Source organism: Stomoxys calcitrans, chromosome 3 (genome assembly GCF_963082655.1).
Source record: "Stomoxys calcitrans chromosome 3, idStoCalc2.1, whole genome shotgun sequence".
Classification (NCBI taxonomy): domain Eukaryota; kingdom Metazoa; phylum Arthropoda; class Insecta; order Diptera; family Muscidae; genus Stomoxys; species Stomoxys calcitrans.
In genome coordinates, this window is record NC_081554.1 from 67,767,549 (window position 1) to 67,782,331 (window position 14,783).

Below are 14,783 nucleotides of genomic sequence, written 5' to 3' on the forward strand. Positions count from 1 at the left end.
TCCAAAAATTCAAAAATTTGACCATAAATCCACAAAAATGGAAATTTCACCATTAAAACTTTAAATTGGCTGTATCTCCTAAACTATGCGTCGTAGAGGGAAATGGGCCTAAATTCGTGACTCCCTCCAAAAATTCAAAAATTTACCACAAATCCATCAAAAATGGAAATTTCACTATGAAAACTTAAAATTGGCTGTATCACCTAAACTATGCGTCGTAGAGGGAAATGGGCCTTAATTCGTGACTCCCTCCAAAAATTCAAAAATTGACCACAAATCCATCAAAAAGGAAATTTCACTATGAAAACTTTAAATTGGCTGTATCTCCTAAACTATGCGTCGTAGAGGGAAATGGGCCTTAATTCGTGACACCCTCCAAAAATTCAAAAATTGAAAACTTTAAATTGGCTGTATCTCCTAAACTATGCATTGTTGACGGAAATGGGCCTAAATTCGTGACTCCCTCCAAAAATTAAAAAATTGACCACAAATCCATCAAAAATGGAAATTTCACTATGAAAACTTTAAATTGGCTGTATCACCTAATCTATGCGTCGTAGAGGGAAATGGGCCTTAATTCGTGACTCCCTCCAAAAATTCAAAAATTTACCACAAATCCATCAAAAATGGAAATTTCACCATGAAAACTTTAAATTGGCTTTATCTCCTAAACTATGCATCGTAGAGGGAAATGGGCCTTAATTCGTGACACCCTCCAAAAATTCAAAATTTGACCACAACTCTATCAAAAATCGAAATTTTGCTATGAAAACTTTAAATTGGCTGTATCTCCTAAACTATGCGTCGTAGAGAGAAATGGGCCTTAATTCGTGACACCCTCCAAAAATTCAAAAATTGACCACAAATCCATCAAAAATGGAAATTTCACTTTGAAAACTTTAAATTGGTTGTATCTCCTAAACTATGTGTCGTAGAGGGAAATGGGCCTTAATTCGTGACACCCTCCAAAAATTCAAAAATTGACCACAAATCCACAAAAATGGAAATTTCACCATTAAAACTCTAAATTGGCTGTATCTCCTTAACTATGCGTCGTTGGGGGAAAGGGGCCTAAATTCGTGACTCCCTCCAAAAATTTACCACAAATCCATCAAAAATGGAAATTTCACTATGAAAACTTAAAATTGGCTGTATCTCCTAAACTATGCGTCGTAGAGGGAAATGGGCCTTAATTCGTGACTCCCTCCAAAAATTGACCACAAATTCATCAAAAATGGAAATTTCACCATGAAAACTTTAAATTGGCTGTATCTCCTAAACTATGCGTCGTAGAGGGAAATGGGCCTTAATTCGCGACACCCTCCAAAAATTCAAAAATTGACCACAAATCCATCAAAAATGGAAATTTCACTATGAAAACTTTAAATTGGCTGTATCACCTAAACTATGCGTCGTAGAGGGAAATGGGCCTTAATTCGTGACTCCCTCCAAAAATTCAAAAATTTACCACAAATCCATCAAAAATGGAAATTTCACTATGAAAACTTTATATTGGCTGTATCTCCTAAACTATGCGTCGTAGAGGGAAATGGGCCTTAATTCGTGACTCCCTCCAAAAATTCAAAATCGATCAAAAATGGAAATTTCACTATGAAAACTTTAAATTGGCTGTATCTCCTAAACTATGCGTCGTAGAGGGAAATGGGCCTTAATTCGTGACTCCCTCCAAAAATTCAAAAATTTACCACAAATTCATCAAAAATGGAAATTTCACTATGAAAACTTTATATTGGCTGTATCTCCTAAACTATGCGTCGTAGAGGGAAATGGGCCTTAATTCGTGACTCCCTCCAAAAATTCAAAAATTGACCACAAATCCATCAAAAATGGAAATTTCACCATGAACTTTAAATTGGCTGTATCTCCTAAACTATGCGTCGTAGAGGGAAATGGGCCTTAATTCGCGACACCCTCCAAAAATTCAAAAATTAACCACAAATCCATCAAAAATGGAAATTTCACTATGAAAACTTTAAATTGGCTGTATCACCTAAACTATGCGTCGTAGAGGGAAATGGGCCTTAATTCGTGACTCCCTCCAAAAATTAAAAAATTTACCACAAATCCATCAAAAATGGAAATTTCACCATGAAAACTTTATATTGGCTGTATCTCCTAAACTATGCGTCGTAGACGGAAATGGGCCTTAATTCGTGATTCCCTCCAAAAATTGACCACCAATCCACAAAAATGGAAATTTCACCATTAAAACTTTATATTGGCTGTATCTCCTAAACTATGCGTCGTAGACGGAAATGGGCCTTAATTCGTGACTCCCTCCAAAAATTCAAAAATTGACCACAAATCCATCAAAAATGGAAATTTCACTATGAACTTTAAATTGGCTGTATCACCTAAACTATGCGTCGTAGAGGGAAATGGGCCTTAATTCGTGACTCCCTCCAAAAATTCAAAAATTTACCACAAATCCATCAAAAATGGAAATTTCACTATGAAAACTTTAAATTGGCTGTATCACCTAAACTATGCGTCGTAGAGGGAAATGGGCCTTAATTCGTGACTCCCTCCAAAAATTCAAAAATTTACCACAAATTCATCAAAAATGGAAATTTCACTGTGAAAACTTTATATTGGCTGTATCTCCTAAACTATGCGTCGTAGAGGGAAATGGGCCTAAATTCGTGACTCCCTCCATAAATTCAAAAATTTACCACAAATCCATCAAAAATGGAAATTTCACTATGAAAACTTAAAATTGGCTGTATCACCTAAACTATGCGTCGTAGAGGGAAATGGGCCTTAATTCGTGACTCCCTCCAAAAATTCAAAAATTGACCACAAATCCATCAAAAATGGAAATTTCACTATGAAAATTTAAAATTGGCTGTATCACCTAAACTATGCGTCGTAGAGGGAAATGGGCCTTAATTCGTGACTCCCTCCAAAAATTCAAAATCGATCAAAAATGGAAATTTCACTATGAAAACTTTAAATTGGCTGTATCTCCTAAACTATGCGTCGTAGAGGGAAATGGGCCTTAATTCGTGACACCCTCCAAAAATTCAAAATTTGACCACAACTCTATCAAAAATCGAAATTTTGCTATGAAAACTTTAAATTGGCTGTATCTCCTAAACTATGCGTCGTAGAGAGAAATGGGCCTTAATTCGTGACACCCTCCAAAAATTCAAAAATTGACCACAAATCCATCAAAAATGGAAATTTCACTTTGAAAACTTTAAATTGGTTGTATCTCCTAAACTATGTGTCGTAGAGGGAAATGGTCCTTAATTCGTGACACCCTCCAAAAATTCAAAAATTGACCACAAATCCACAAAAATGGAAATTTCACCATTAAAACTTTAAATTGGCTGTATCTCCTTAACTATGCGTCGTTGGGGGAAAGGGGCCTAAATTCGTGACTCCCTCCAAAAATTCAAAAATTTACCACAAATCCATCAAAAATGGAAATTTCACTATGAAAACTTAAAATTGGCTGTATCACCTAAACTATGCGTCGTAGAGGGAAATGGGCCTTAATTCGTGACTCCCTCCAAAAATTCAAAAATTGACCACAAATTCATCAAAAATGGAAATTTCACCATGAAAACTTTAAATTGGCTGTATCTCCTAAACTATGCGTCGTAGAGGGAAATGGGCCTTAATTCGCGACACCCTCCAAAAATTCAAAAATTGACCACAAATCCATCAAAAATGGAAATTTCACTATGAAAACTTTAAATTGGCTGTATCACCTAAACTATGCGTCATAGAGGGAAATGGGCCTTAATTCGTGACTCCCTCCAAAAATTCAAAAATTTACCACAAATCCATCAAAAATGGAAATTTCACTATGAAAACTTTATATTGGCTGTATCTCCTAAACTATGCGTCGTAGAGGGAAATGGGCCTTAATTCGTGACTCCCTCCAAAAATTCAAAATCGATCAAAAATGGAAATTTCACTATGAAAACTTTAAATTGGCTGTATCTCCTAAACTATGCGTCGTAGAGGGAAATGGGCCTTAATTCGTGACTCCCTCCAAAAATTCAAAAATTTACCACAAATTCATCAAAAATGGAAATTTCACTATGAAAACTTTATATTGGCTGTATCTCCTAAACTATGCGTCGTAGAGGGAAATGGGCCTTAATTCGTGACTCCCTCCAAAAATTCAAAAATTTACCACAAATCCATCAAAAATGGAAATTTCACTATGAAAACTTTAAATTGGTTGTATCTCCTAAACTATGTGTCGTAGAGGGAAATGGGCCTTAATTCGTGACACCCTCCAAAAATTCAAAAATTGACCATAAATCCACAAAAATGGAAATTTCACCATTAAAACTTTAAATTGGCTGTATCTCCTAAACTATGCGTCGTAGAGGGAAATGGGCCTAAATTCGTGACTCCCTCCAAAAATTCAAAAATTTACCACAAATCCATCAAAAATGGAAATTTCACTATGAAAACTTTATATTGGCTGTATCTCCTAAACTATGCGTCGTAGAGGGAAATGGGCCTTAATTCGTGACTCCCTCCAAAAATTCAAAAATTGACCACAAATCGATCAAAAATGGAAATTTCACTATGAAAACTTTAAATTGGCTGTATCTCCTAAACTATGCGTCGTAGAGGGAAATGGGCCTTAATTCGTGACTCCCTCCAAAAATTCAAAAATTTACCACAAATTCATCAAAAATGGAAATTTCACTATGAAAACTTTATATTGGCTGTATCTCCTAAACTATGCGTCGTAGAGGGAAATGGGCCTTAATTCGTGACTCCCTCCAAAAATTCAAAAATTGACCACAAATCCATCAAAAATGGAAATTTCACCATGAACTTTAAATTGGCTGTATCTCCTAAACTATGCGTCGTAGAGGGAAATGGGCCTTAATTCGCGACACCCTCCAAAAATTCAAAAATTAACCACAAATCCATCAAAAATGGAAATTTCACTATGAAAACTTTAAATTGGCTGTATCACCTAAACTATGCGTCGTAGAGGGAAATGGGCCTTAATTCGTGACTCCCTCCAAAAATTAAAAAATTTACCACAAATCCATCAAAAATGGAAATTTCACCATGAAAACTTTATATTGGCTGTATCTCCTAAACTATGCGTCGTAGACGGAAATGGGCCTTAATTCGTGATTCCCTCCAAAAATTGACCACAAATCCACAAAAATGGAAATTTCACCATTAAAACTTTATATTGGCTGTATCTCCTAAACTATGCGTCGTAGACGGAAATGGGCCTTAATTCGTGACTCCCTCCAAAAATTCAAAAATTGACCACAAATCCATCAAAAAGGAAATTTCACTATGAAAACTTTAAATTGTCTGTATCTCCTAAACTATGCGTCGTAGAGCGAAATGGGCCTTAATTCGTGACTCCGTCCAAATATTCAAAAATTGACCACAAATCCATCAAAAATGGAAATTTCACTATGAAAACTTTAAATTGGCTGTATCTCCTAAACTATGCGTCGTAGAGGGAAATGGGCCTTAATTCGTGACTCCCTCCAAAAATTCAAAAATTGACAACAAATCCATCAAAAATCGAAATTTCGCTATGAAAACTTTGAGTTGGCTGTATCTCCTAAACTATGCGTCGTAGAGGGAAATGGACCTTAATTCGTGACACCCTCCAAAAATTCACAAAGTGACCACAAATCCATCAAAAATGGAAATTTCACTATGAAAACTTAAAATTGGCTGTATCACCTAAACTATGCGTCGTAGAGGGAAATGGGCCTTAATTCGTGACTCCCTCCAAAAATTCAAAAATTGACCACAAATCCATCAAAAATGGAAATTTCACTATGAAAACTTTAAATTGGCTGTATCTCCTAAACTATGCGTCGTAGAGGGAAATGGGCCTTAATTCGTGACACCCTCCAAAAATTCAAAAATTGACCACAAATCCATCAAAAATTTAAATTTCATTTTGATAACTTTAAATTGTCTGTATCTCTTAAACTATGCGTCGTAGAGGGAAATGGGCCTTAATTCGTGACACCCTCCAAAAATTCAAAAATTGACCACAAATCCATCAAAAATGGAAATTTCACTATGAAAACTTTAAATTGGCTGTATCTCCTAAACTATGCGTCGTAGAGGGAAATGGGCCTTAATTCGTGACTCCGTCCAAAAATTCAAAAATTGACCACAAATCCATCAAAAATCGAAATTTCATTATGGAAACTTTAAAATGGCTGTATCTCCTAAACTATGCGTCGTAGACGGAAATGAGCCTTAATACGTGACTCCCTCCAAAAATTCAAAAATTGACCACAAATCCATCAAAAATCGAAATTTCACTATGAAAACTTTAAATTGGCTGTATCTCCTAAACTATGCGTCGTAGAGGGAAATGGGCCTTAATTCGTGACACCCTACAAAAATTCAAAAATTGACCACAAATCCATCAAAAATGGAAATTTCACTATGAAAACTTTAAATTGGCTGTATCTCCTAAACTATGCGTCGTAGAGGGAAATGGGCCTTAATTCGTGACACCCTCCAAAAATTCAAAAATTGACCACAAATCCATCAAAAATGGAAATTTCACTTTGAAAACTTTAAATTGGCTGTATCTCCTAAACTATGCGTCGTAGAGGGAAATGGGCCTTAATTCGTGACTCCCTCCAAAAATTCAAAAATTGATCACAAATCCATCAAAAATGGAAATTTCACTATGAAATCTTTAAATTGGCTGTATCTCCTAAACTACGCGTCGTAGGGGAAAATGGGCCTTAATTCGTGACTCCCTCTAAAAATTCAAAAATTGACCACAACTCCATCAAAAATCGAAATTTCACTATGAAAACTTTAAATTGGCTGTATCTCCTAAACTGTTTAAGCAAGATCATCTCTTTTTACTCCGTAGTTCTTAGGTTAGGTGTAAGTGTCAGTCTGCCATCAGACTCACTTAGACGTTTTCGTCTATATTATGATACCACAGGCACAGAAAAAGGAAGCTGAATTCCACTTCCTACCGTTGAACCATCCAGATCGCTTTAAAAAGACCAACAACTTGCGAATGTTCACATCCGCTAAATCAGACAGGTTCTCAAAGAAATGAGAACCTAAAGTTGAACTCCTTCTGACTGTCAGTGCGGGACACACGCACAGAAGGTGTTCTATAGTCTCTTCTTCTTTGATATCCTCACAGTTTCTGCAAAAGTCGTTACTTGCAACCTTCTGTCTGTCAGCACGTTTTCCAATTAGACATTGAGCTGTCATGACGGACACAATGACTGAGATGTCTGTTCTAGATAATGACAGCCAAGCAGTAGACCCCTTCAAGTCTAGATTAGGCCACATAGTTTTGAGTGCTTACAGCCCCCTTTGTGACCATCTATCATTCGTTGTTCTTCGGGCCTGGTCCTGAAAACTTACATGTCGCTAGAGGCATACCTACTGATTCCAGTGTCCCTGGAATGTGTAGGGTAGTTCCTAGTCTCACGAGCTCATCCGCTTTACAATTCCCTGGGATATATCTGTGGCCGGGCACCCAGAACTGTTCAGCCATCTCATTGTGCGACAGTCCACGGCGATTTTTGTGTTTAGAATTACGTTCTCCAGGGATTTAGTGGCTGCCTGGCTGTCTGAGAAGATATTTATGCCAATCGTCGTAATGGCTTTATATCTTAGCCATTCCACCACTTCCTTAATTGCAAGCATCTCTGCTTGAGGTTACAGTGTTCGAGTAACCTTTTCAATATGACCAGTTTTAGATCTTTAGAGTACACCCCAAAGCCTACCTGGTCGTTTAGTTTGGAAACATCCGTATAGAAGTCTATGTAACGTCTGTTACCAGGGATATCTCAGTTCCAAACGGTTCTATCAGGAATAGTGGTACAGTAAATTTTATCAATAAGCGGCTCAGGCAGGTTGTAATCCACACTGCCTGGAACATCGGATATTGTTTCAAGGATAACACAGTCGCTGCAATTGGGAAACCCACAATGTTCATATGCATAAGATGTAGCATTAAATTCATTGCATCAGATGGTGTCGTCCTCAGTGCGGCTGTGATGCACAAAGAAGCCATCCTTTGGATCCGGTTAAGTATTGAGCAGTAGGTGGATTTTTGAAGCGCCGTCCACCAGACCACAACACCATATAGCATTATAGGTCTGACAACTGCAGTATATACCGAATGCATGACACGCAGTCTAAACCCCCAACTTTTGCCAATGGCTCCCTTGCCGGTGTATAGGGCAAGCGTTGCCTTTCTTGCCTTTTCCAAAATGTTGGATTTGAAGTTCAATTTCCTATCCAGTAAAACACCCAGGTATTTTGACCCCTCCACCCAAGGAGACAGGCTTCAGTGTAGACAACTTGCATCTCCTGCTGAAAAGAACTACTTCTGTCTTGCACGGATTTATACCCTGACCACTTTCGGTAGCTGATAAAGCTCTCATGTAAACCGGTCTCTCGATCATTTCTGGTTTGCCAGATGTTTGGTATGTAGAATACAATAATGCCCTTTAACTAAATTTATTTTGTATACATTTTAAGCAGAATCCATGGGTCTTGTAACTACTCGAAATATTCGTCTGAGACCCCATAAAGTATATATATTCTTGATAGTCGTGTCCGTCCGTCTGTCTGTTGAAATCACGCTAACCTTCGAAGGAGTAAAGCTAGCCGCTTGAAATTTTGCACAAATACTTCTTATTATTTCAGGTTGGTTGGGATTATAAATGGGCCATATCTGTCCATGTTTTGATATAGCTGCCATATAAACCGATCTTGGGTCTTGACTTTCATTCCAATCTAATCCGATTGGAATGAAATTTTACACAACGTGTTTTGTTATGATATCCAACAACTGTGCAAAGTATGGTTCAAATCGGTCAATAACCTGATATAGCTGCCATATAAACCGATCTTGGGTCTTGACTTCTTGAGCCTCTAGAGGGCGCAATTCTAATCCGATTGGAATGAAAATTTACACAACGTGTTTTGTTATGATATCTAACAACTGTGCTAAGTATGGTTCAAATCGGTCCATAACCAGATATAGCTGCTATAGCGATCTTGGGTCTTGACTTCTTGAGCCTCTAGAGGGTGCAATTCTTATCCGATTCGAATGAAATATTGCACAACGTGTTTTGTAATGATATAAAACAACTGTGCCAAGTATAGTTCAAATCGGTCCATAACCTGACATAGCTGCTATATAAACCGATCTTGGGTCTTGACTTATTGAGCCGCTAGAGGGCGCAATTCTTATCCGATTGGAATGAAATTTCGCACGAAGTATTTTGTTGTGATATCCAACAACTGTGCAAAGTATGGTTCAAATGGATCCAAAACCAGATATAGCTGCCATATAAACCGATTTTGGGTCTTGACTTCTTGAGCCTCTAGAGAGCACAATTCTAATCCGATTGGAATGAAATTTTGCACAACGTGTTTTGTTATGATATCAAACAACTGTGCCATGTATGGTTCAAATTGGTCTATAACCTGATATAGCTGACATATAAACCGATCTTGTGTCTTGACTTCTTGAGCCTCTAAAGGGTGCAATTCTTTTCCGATTAGAATGAAATATTGCACAACGTGTTTTGTTATGATATCTAACAACTGTGCAATGTATGGTTCAAATCGGTCAATAACCCGATATAGCTGCCATATAAACCGATCTTGGGTCTTGACTTCTTGAGCCTCTAGAGGGCGCAATTCTAATCCGATTAAAATGAAATTTCGCACGAAGTATTTTGTTATGATATCTAACAATTGTGCTAAGTATGGTTCAAATCGGTGCCTAAACTGATACAGCTGCTATATAAACCGATCTGGGGTCTTGACTTCTTAAACCTCTAGGGGTCGCAATTATTATCCGATTTGCCTGAAATTTTATACTACGGATCCTCTCAGGACTATCAACATACGTGTTTATTATGGCCTGAATCGGTCTATAGCCCGATACAGCTCCCATATAAATCAATCTCTCTATTTTACTTCTTGAGGCCCTTAAGGGCGCAATTCTTATCCGAATTGGTTGACATTTTACACAGGTCTCCAACATATAATTCAATTGTGGTCCGAACCGGACCATATCTTGATATCGCTCTAATAGTAGAGCAAATTTTTGCTTTTAGAGATGCCGGGAAAAGAACTCGACAAATGCGTTCCATGGTGGGGGGTATATAAGATTCGGCTCGGCCGAACTTGGCACGCTTTTACTTGTTTTTAATTTAATAGAATTTATTTAAATAATTTACACTTAGACAACTAATTCAATAAATAGAGGTTATCATTAAACTTAAAACTTTTCGATTTTAATATACGATTAACATAATCACAAAAATAATCGTGATAATAACTTAAAATATAACATCATCATGTCTTACATAGCAACTGATAATTAATTTTTCTTTTGTTGAAGTAATTTGGAATGGTAAAATTTGAGGTTTTTGAATTAAGCTGTTGTGTTGTGGCTGTATGTACAGTTTGAGAGAAAGCATTGTATAAATGGAGCTAAAGACAACGGGATCACAATGATGTATTGAATGCAAAGATTTTGGTATAGAAAGCTAAGAGAAAAACTCGATTTAAATTCCTTAATACTATGTTACGCTATATTCGCTTTCTGTTGACGACGCGCCAAATCTAAGTCTTCCAGATTAGCCTGTGCAAAATCGGCCATTGAATCCGTTTCCAAGTCGTCTAAATCTTCAGGACTACTGACCAAAGCATCAATGCGTTTAAGAAGTTGATGGTTGTTCGGATCCTCTTCCTCATCTTCCTCGTACTCATCATCAAAACCAAAGGCTGAAAGATCTTCTTCCTCATAGTTTTTATATTCCTTATCGGAAGTAACACGGGACTCGGGCAACTGATCATAGTCGAAAATTTGTCTGGTCTCTCTGGGTAAATATTCGGTGGTGGTCTTTAGATATTGGGCATCGCTGATATCATCATAGTAGTCATCGGCCTTAATGGCTTGCAGTTTTGTGCTGACTCGTGCTTCTGGCATGCTGATGGATTTCAATTTGGTGGTGCCAGTTGTAGTTTCCTTGCTTGCAACACCCAGTTCTGATTTATCTTCCTTGAGAAAAGAATTCAGAGAGGAGTCTAAAAGGCTTAACAAGCCTTGCATGCCTGTTGGAGGCTCGGTTAAGGAAATTTGTGTGGGTTTCTCTGCTGTACTCAAAGAGTTCAAATTGTTGGGCCCTGTCTTTTCACCTTTTAGAGCTGTTTTTGAGGGATTTTTTTCATCTTTGCTGCTATTTTTCTCAAGTTTGGGTTTTAAGGTTGTTGCTGTCGTCGTCGTCAATGTTGGTTTGAAGGTGACACTAAGTTTTGGCACTGTCTTCGCTGTGGTAGTAGTTTCTGATTTCTTGGCATTGCTTACGGTGGTGGTCTCCATTTTCTTTGTTGTAGCTCCCGCAGCTTTGGTGGGCATGGTTTTGGGTTTCAATGTGGTAGTCTTTGTTGTTGTTGACATGGGCTTTGTAGTGGTAGTAACCACCGGCTTTTTAGTGGTTAAGCTAGTGGTCATTTTTGGTGTGCTCTCTGTTGCCTTTTCCATGGCTTGAGTAGTTTTGGTGTGCAGATGTTTAACTTGGAAAGTTTCCGGTGTTCCCCTTTTCTCATTAGGATCGGCTCTTCGCACCACAGGTTCCCTACTCGAAATGACGGGCACAATTTTTGGTTTATGAGGATCCAATTCATCTTTGCCGTAGGTCTTTACTTTGGAATGTCCTTCGATTATCAAATACATGGGTCCTCGCAAAGGCTTCTCCGGTTGATTGTAGTGGGAGAACAGTGAGTCGGTAGTCATTTTAAAGGGTGCCACTGTGGGGCGATAGGACAAATTGCTGGTATTGGGTATCAGCAAGCGTGTTGGACTTAAAGTGGTAGTTGTCCTAGGGGCCTGGGTTGTGGTAGCATGTGTAAAGAATATAGGCGCAGAAGTGGTGTGATAAGTGGTACTGGTGCTGGTGCTACTGCTACTGCTGGCAGTTACAAAAACAGGAGCCTGGGTGGTCGTGGTGATGGTGGGTGTTTTAGGAATGCTAATGGTTGTGGCAGTTACAAAAGTCACTGGGCTGTAAGTACTGCTGCTGCTGCTGTGTTGCATAAATTTGTTTGAAGACAACATTGGCTCAAAATGACTTTCCATATGTGGTGGTGACTTGACCGGTGATTCACTATGATGATACATGGAGCTAGGTGCTGTTGTGGGCTTCATGGTCTTTATGAACTCCTTTTGCAACAAATCATGTATCCAAGGCTTACGTGAGCTGGTCGAAGATTTATGCAGTCCCGAGGAGCCCCTTATAGAATTGGGTGAATAATAATCATGTCCTGCTCCCATAGAATGTTGAGAGTTAGTCATACTGGGTCTGGTATAGGTCAAATAATTCATGGATTCTTGATGATGTGCATCTGGATGAGCATGTGATTGAGTGTGAACAAAATGGTGTGGTCCATGTTGACTCATGCCAGCTGGTTTCATTTGAAGCGCAGGCATAGAGGTTACCATATGCGATGAAGCTGGGCTGGGGGAATGCATCCAGGGTTGCGATGAAGTGGAAGTCATATGATAAGGTTTGGAATGGCCGGCGTTCATGACCGGGGCCATTGAAGAAGAACTCATGTAGGAATGATGTGCCGACATAATGGGCATATTATGTCTATATTCCGTATGGGCTGGCTTCATCATATGGCCAACTTGTGATTGTTGAGGCATTTGGTGCTGTTGTTGTTGTTGTTGCTGTGTTGGCATCATTGCCATTGCTGGCTGCATTGGGGGTGGCATCAAATGCGTAGGTAATTGATGAGCATAATAACTGCGTCGCACCGATGTATATTTTGGATGTAACAAGGGAGTCTCTCCTTTGGCATTCTTCATCATATGCTGGGCATGTGGTTGATGAACCAAGGGTGAGGTGCCACCTTTAGCACGATCTCCCGTTACACCAAGTAGCAATATTTCATTTTTTCCTGGATTGGCCTTTTTCAATTTTGCATCGATAATATTTGCTGCTACTTCATCCACCACATCATTATCCTTATCCGGATCGGCCCAATAACGTACCCGGTCCAAAGTGGGTGGACTATAATCAAATGTAGGATCGTTCTTCAAAGGATCTCCACGTCCCACTGGGCGCCATTCATTGCTGTTGTAATTCATGCGTGGACTAAAGTTGCGCACTGAAAGAAAAGCAATAAGAGTAGATGATGTAGTAGAAAATTGGTAATATGAGATGCTTGTGTTGCATGGAGATATAGTTGTTGCCACAAGCTGCAGGCGAAAACAAACCATAATTTGTACATGTGTTTCTGATGATTATTACAAAAGTGTTATAATTGTTCATTTTATTGCTACACAAAGTCAAATTACCCATGTGATGATCGAGTGCAGCAAATTAACGTGAGAGGTATAGCAAACTGGAATGGGGGGCCAAAGTGTTGATGTCATTATTGCTTGCACTATGAAGCTATGGTTATGAGTTTGTGTAGAGTGATTTAAAGTGGCAAAGCGACGTCAAACAAGGTATGAATAACAGTATAGAGGACAGAGGAAAGGTTAGGATAGGGTTATTAAGATGGGGACAATGAATCAATACACTTAGAATTTTTATAACCACCATCATATAGGAAAGGGGGTACGTATATTCATTTTGTCATACCGTTTTGGACTGGAACGTTTCCACCGAGTGCTCCTTTTCGGATCACTATAGGATATGTTTTCGGGTCGAGCAAGAGAGGGGGTGGAGGGTACTATACAAAAACCCGAGAAAAACCGACTGGGAGAAGCAGTTGTCGCGATGGGCTACCAGAAATAGGTTGAGAACCAACGGATGGAAGATGGAGCTGGTGCTCTTACCTCGTAGATATAACCGGAGTTCAGACTCTCGCCCTTGGACGGGGTCACCCCGCGACTGTCGAAGGTGGCGAAGTACCTAGGCATAGTCCTCGATTCGAATCTGTCCTGGAAGAGGAACACCGAGGAAAGAAGCCGTAAGGCACTGTGCGCTTTTTACTCCTGCAGGAGAATGTTCGCTAGGAAGCGGGGGGTGACTCCCAGGATAATTTATTGGATGTATACGGCCATCGTGAGACCAGTACTAGCCTATGGAGCACTGGTATGGTGGGATGCCGTAGGGAAGAGGACGCTGGCGAGGACGTCGCAGGCAGGCCTGGAGGTGATGCTGGATATGTAGCCCATTGGGGCCTATATTTGGAACTGCGCCGCCAGGGTCGCACTTAGGCTGAGAGAGCTCGGCATGCTGAAGGAGCATGGTTGCGACAACAGTTCGATTTTGGGTGTTATGGATACAGAGGGTAGACAGAGAAGGATATGGAGGGTAGACAGGCAGGCAGTCCTGGAGGTGATGCTGGATATGCAGCTCATTGGGGCCTATATTTGGAACTGCTCCGCCCGGGTCGCGCTTAAGCTGAGAGAGTTCGACATGCTGAAGGAGGATGATTGCGGTCACAGTTCGATTTTGGGTGTTATGGATACGGAGGGTAGACTGAGGAGAATATCCCACTACCTGGCACTAGTGCCGACTGGAGTGAGAGCATTCGCGATTCGTTTTCCTGAGAGGAACGAATGGCGGGAGGATGGTGCACTTGAGGAGGATGATCTACCAGATGGCTCCAAGTTGGAGTCAGGGACTGGATTGGGGGTCTGCTCTGATGCACTAAATATTAGTATGTCTCTGAGACTGCCGGACGAGTGTGTGGTCTTTCAGGCAGAGGTCTGTGCCATTGCTGTGACCGCAAGAGAAATTCTGGTAAGGGACTTACCGCCCTCGAAATTC

General features: G+C 39.6%; 2 protein-coding genes across 2 annotated transcripts in view; both read right to left on the reverse strand.

Annotated features, from left to right (window-relative positions):
* LOC106086208 (aspartate--tRNA ligase, mitochondrial) overlaps positions 1 to 14,783 on the reverse strand; it is a 340,688-nt gene that overhangs the window by 96,942 nt on the left and 228,963 nt on the right. The gene's annotated exons all lie outside the window — the stretch shown is intronic.
* LOC106086126 (mucin-5AC) overlaps positions 10,388 to 14,783 on the reverse strand; it is a 66,497-nt gene continuing 62,101 nt past the window's right edge. The window contains exon 4 of the mRNA XM_059365478.1: positions 10,388 to 13,167. Coding sequence (XP_059221461.1) covers positions 10,580 to 13,167 — 2,588 coding nt within the window. The 3' untranslated portion in view covers positions 10,388 to 10,579. The remainder of the gene's footprint in view (positions 13,168 to 14,783) is intronic.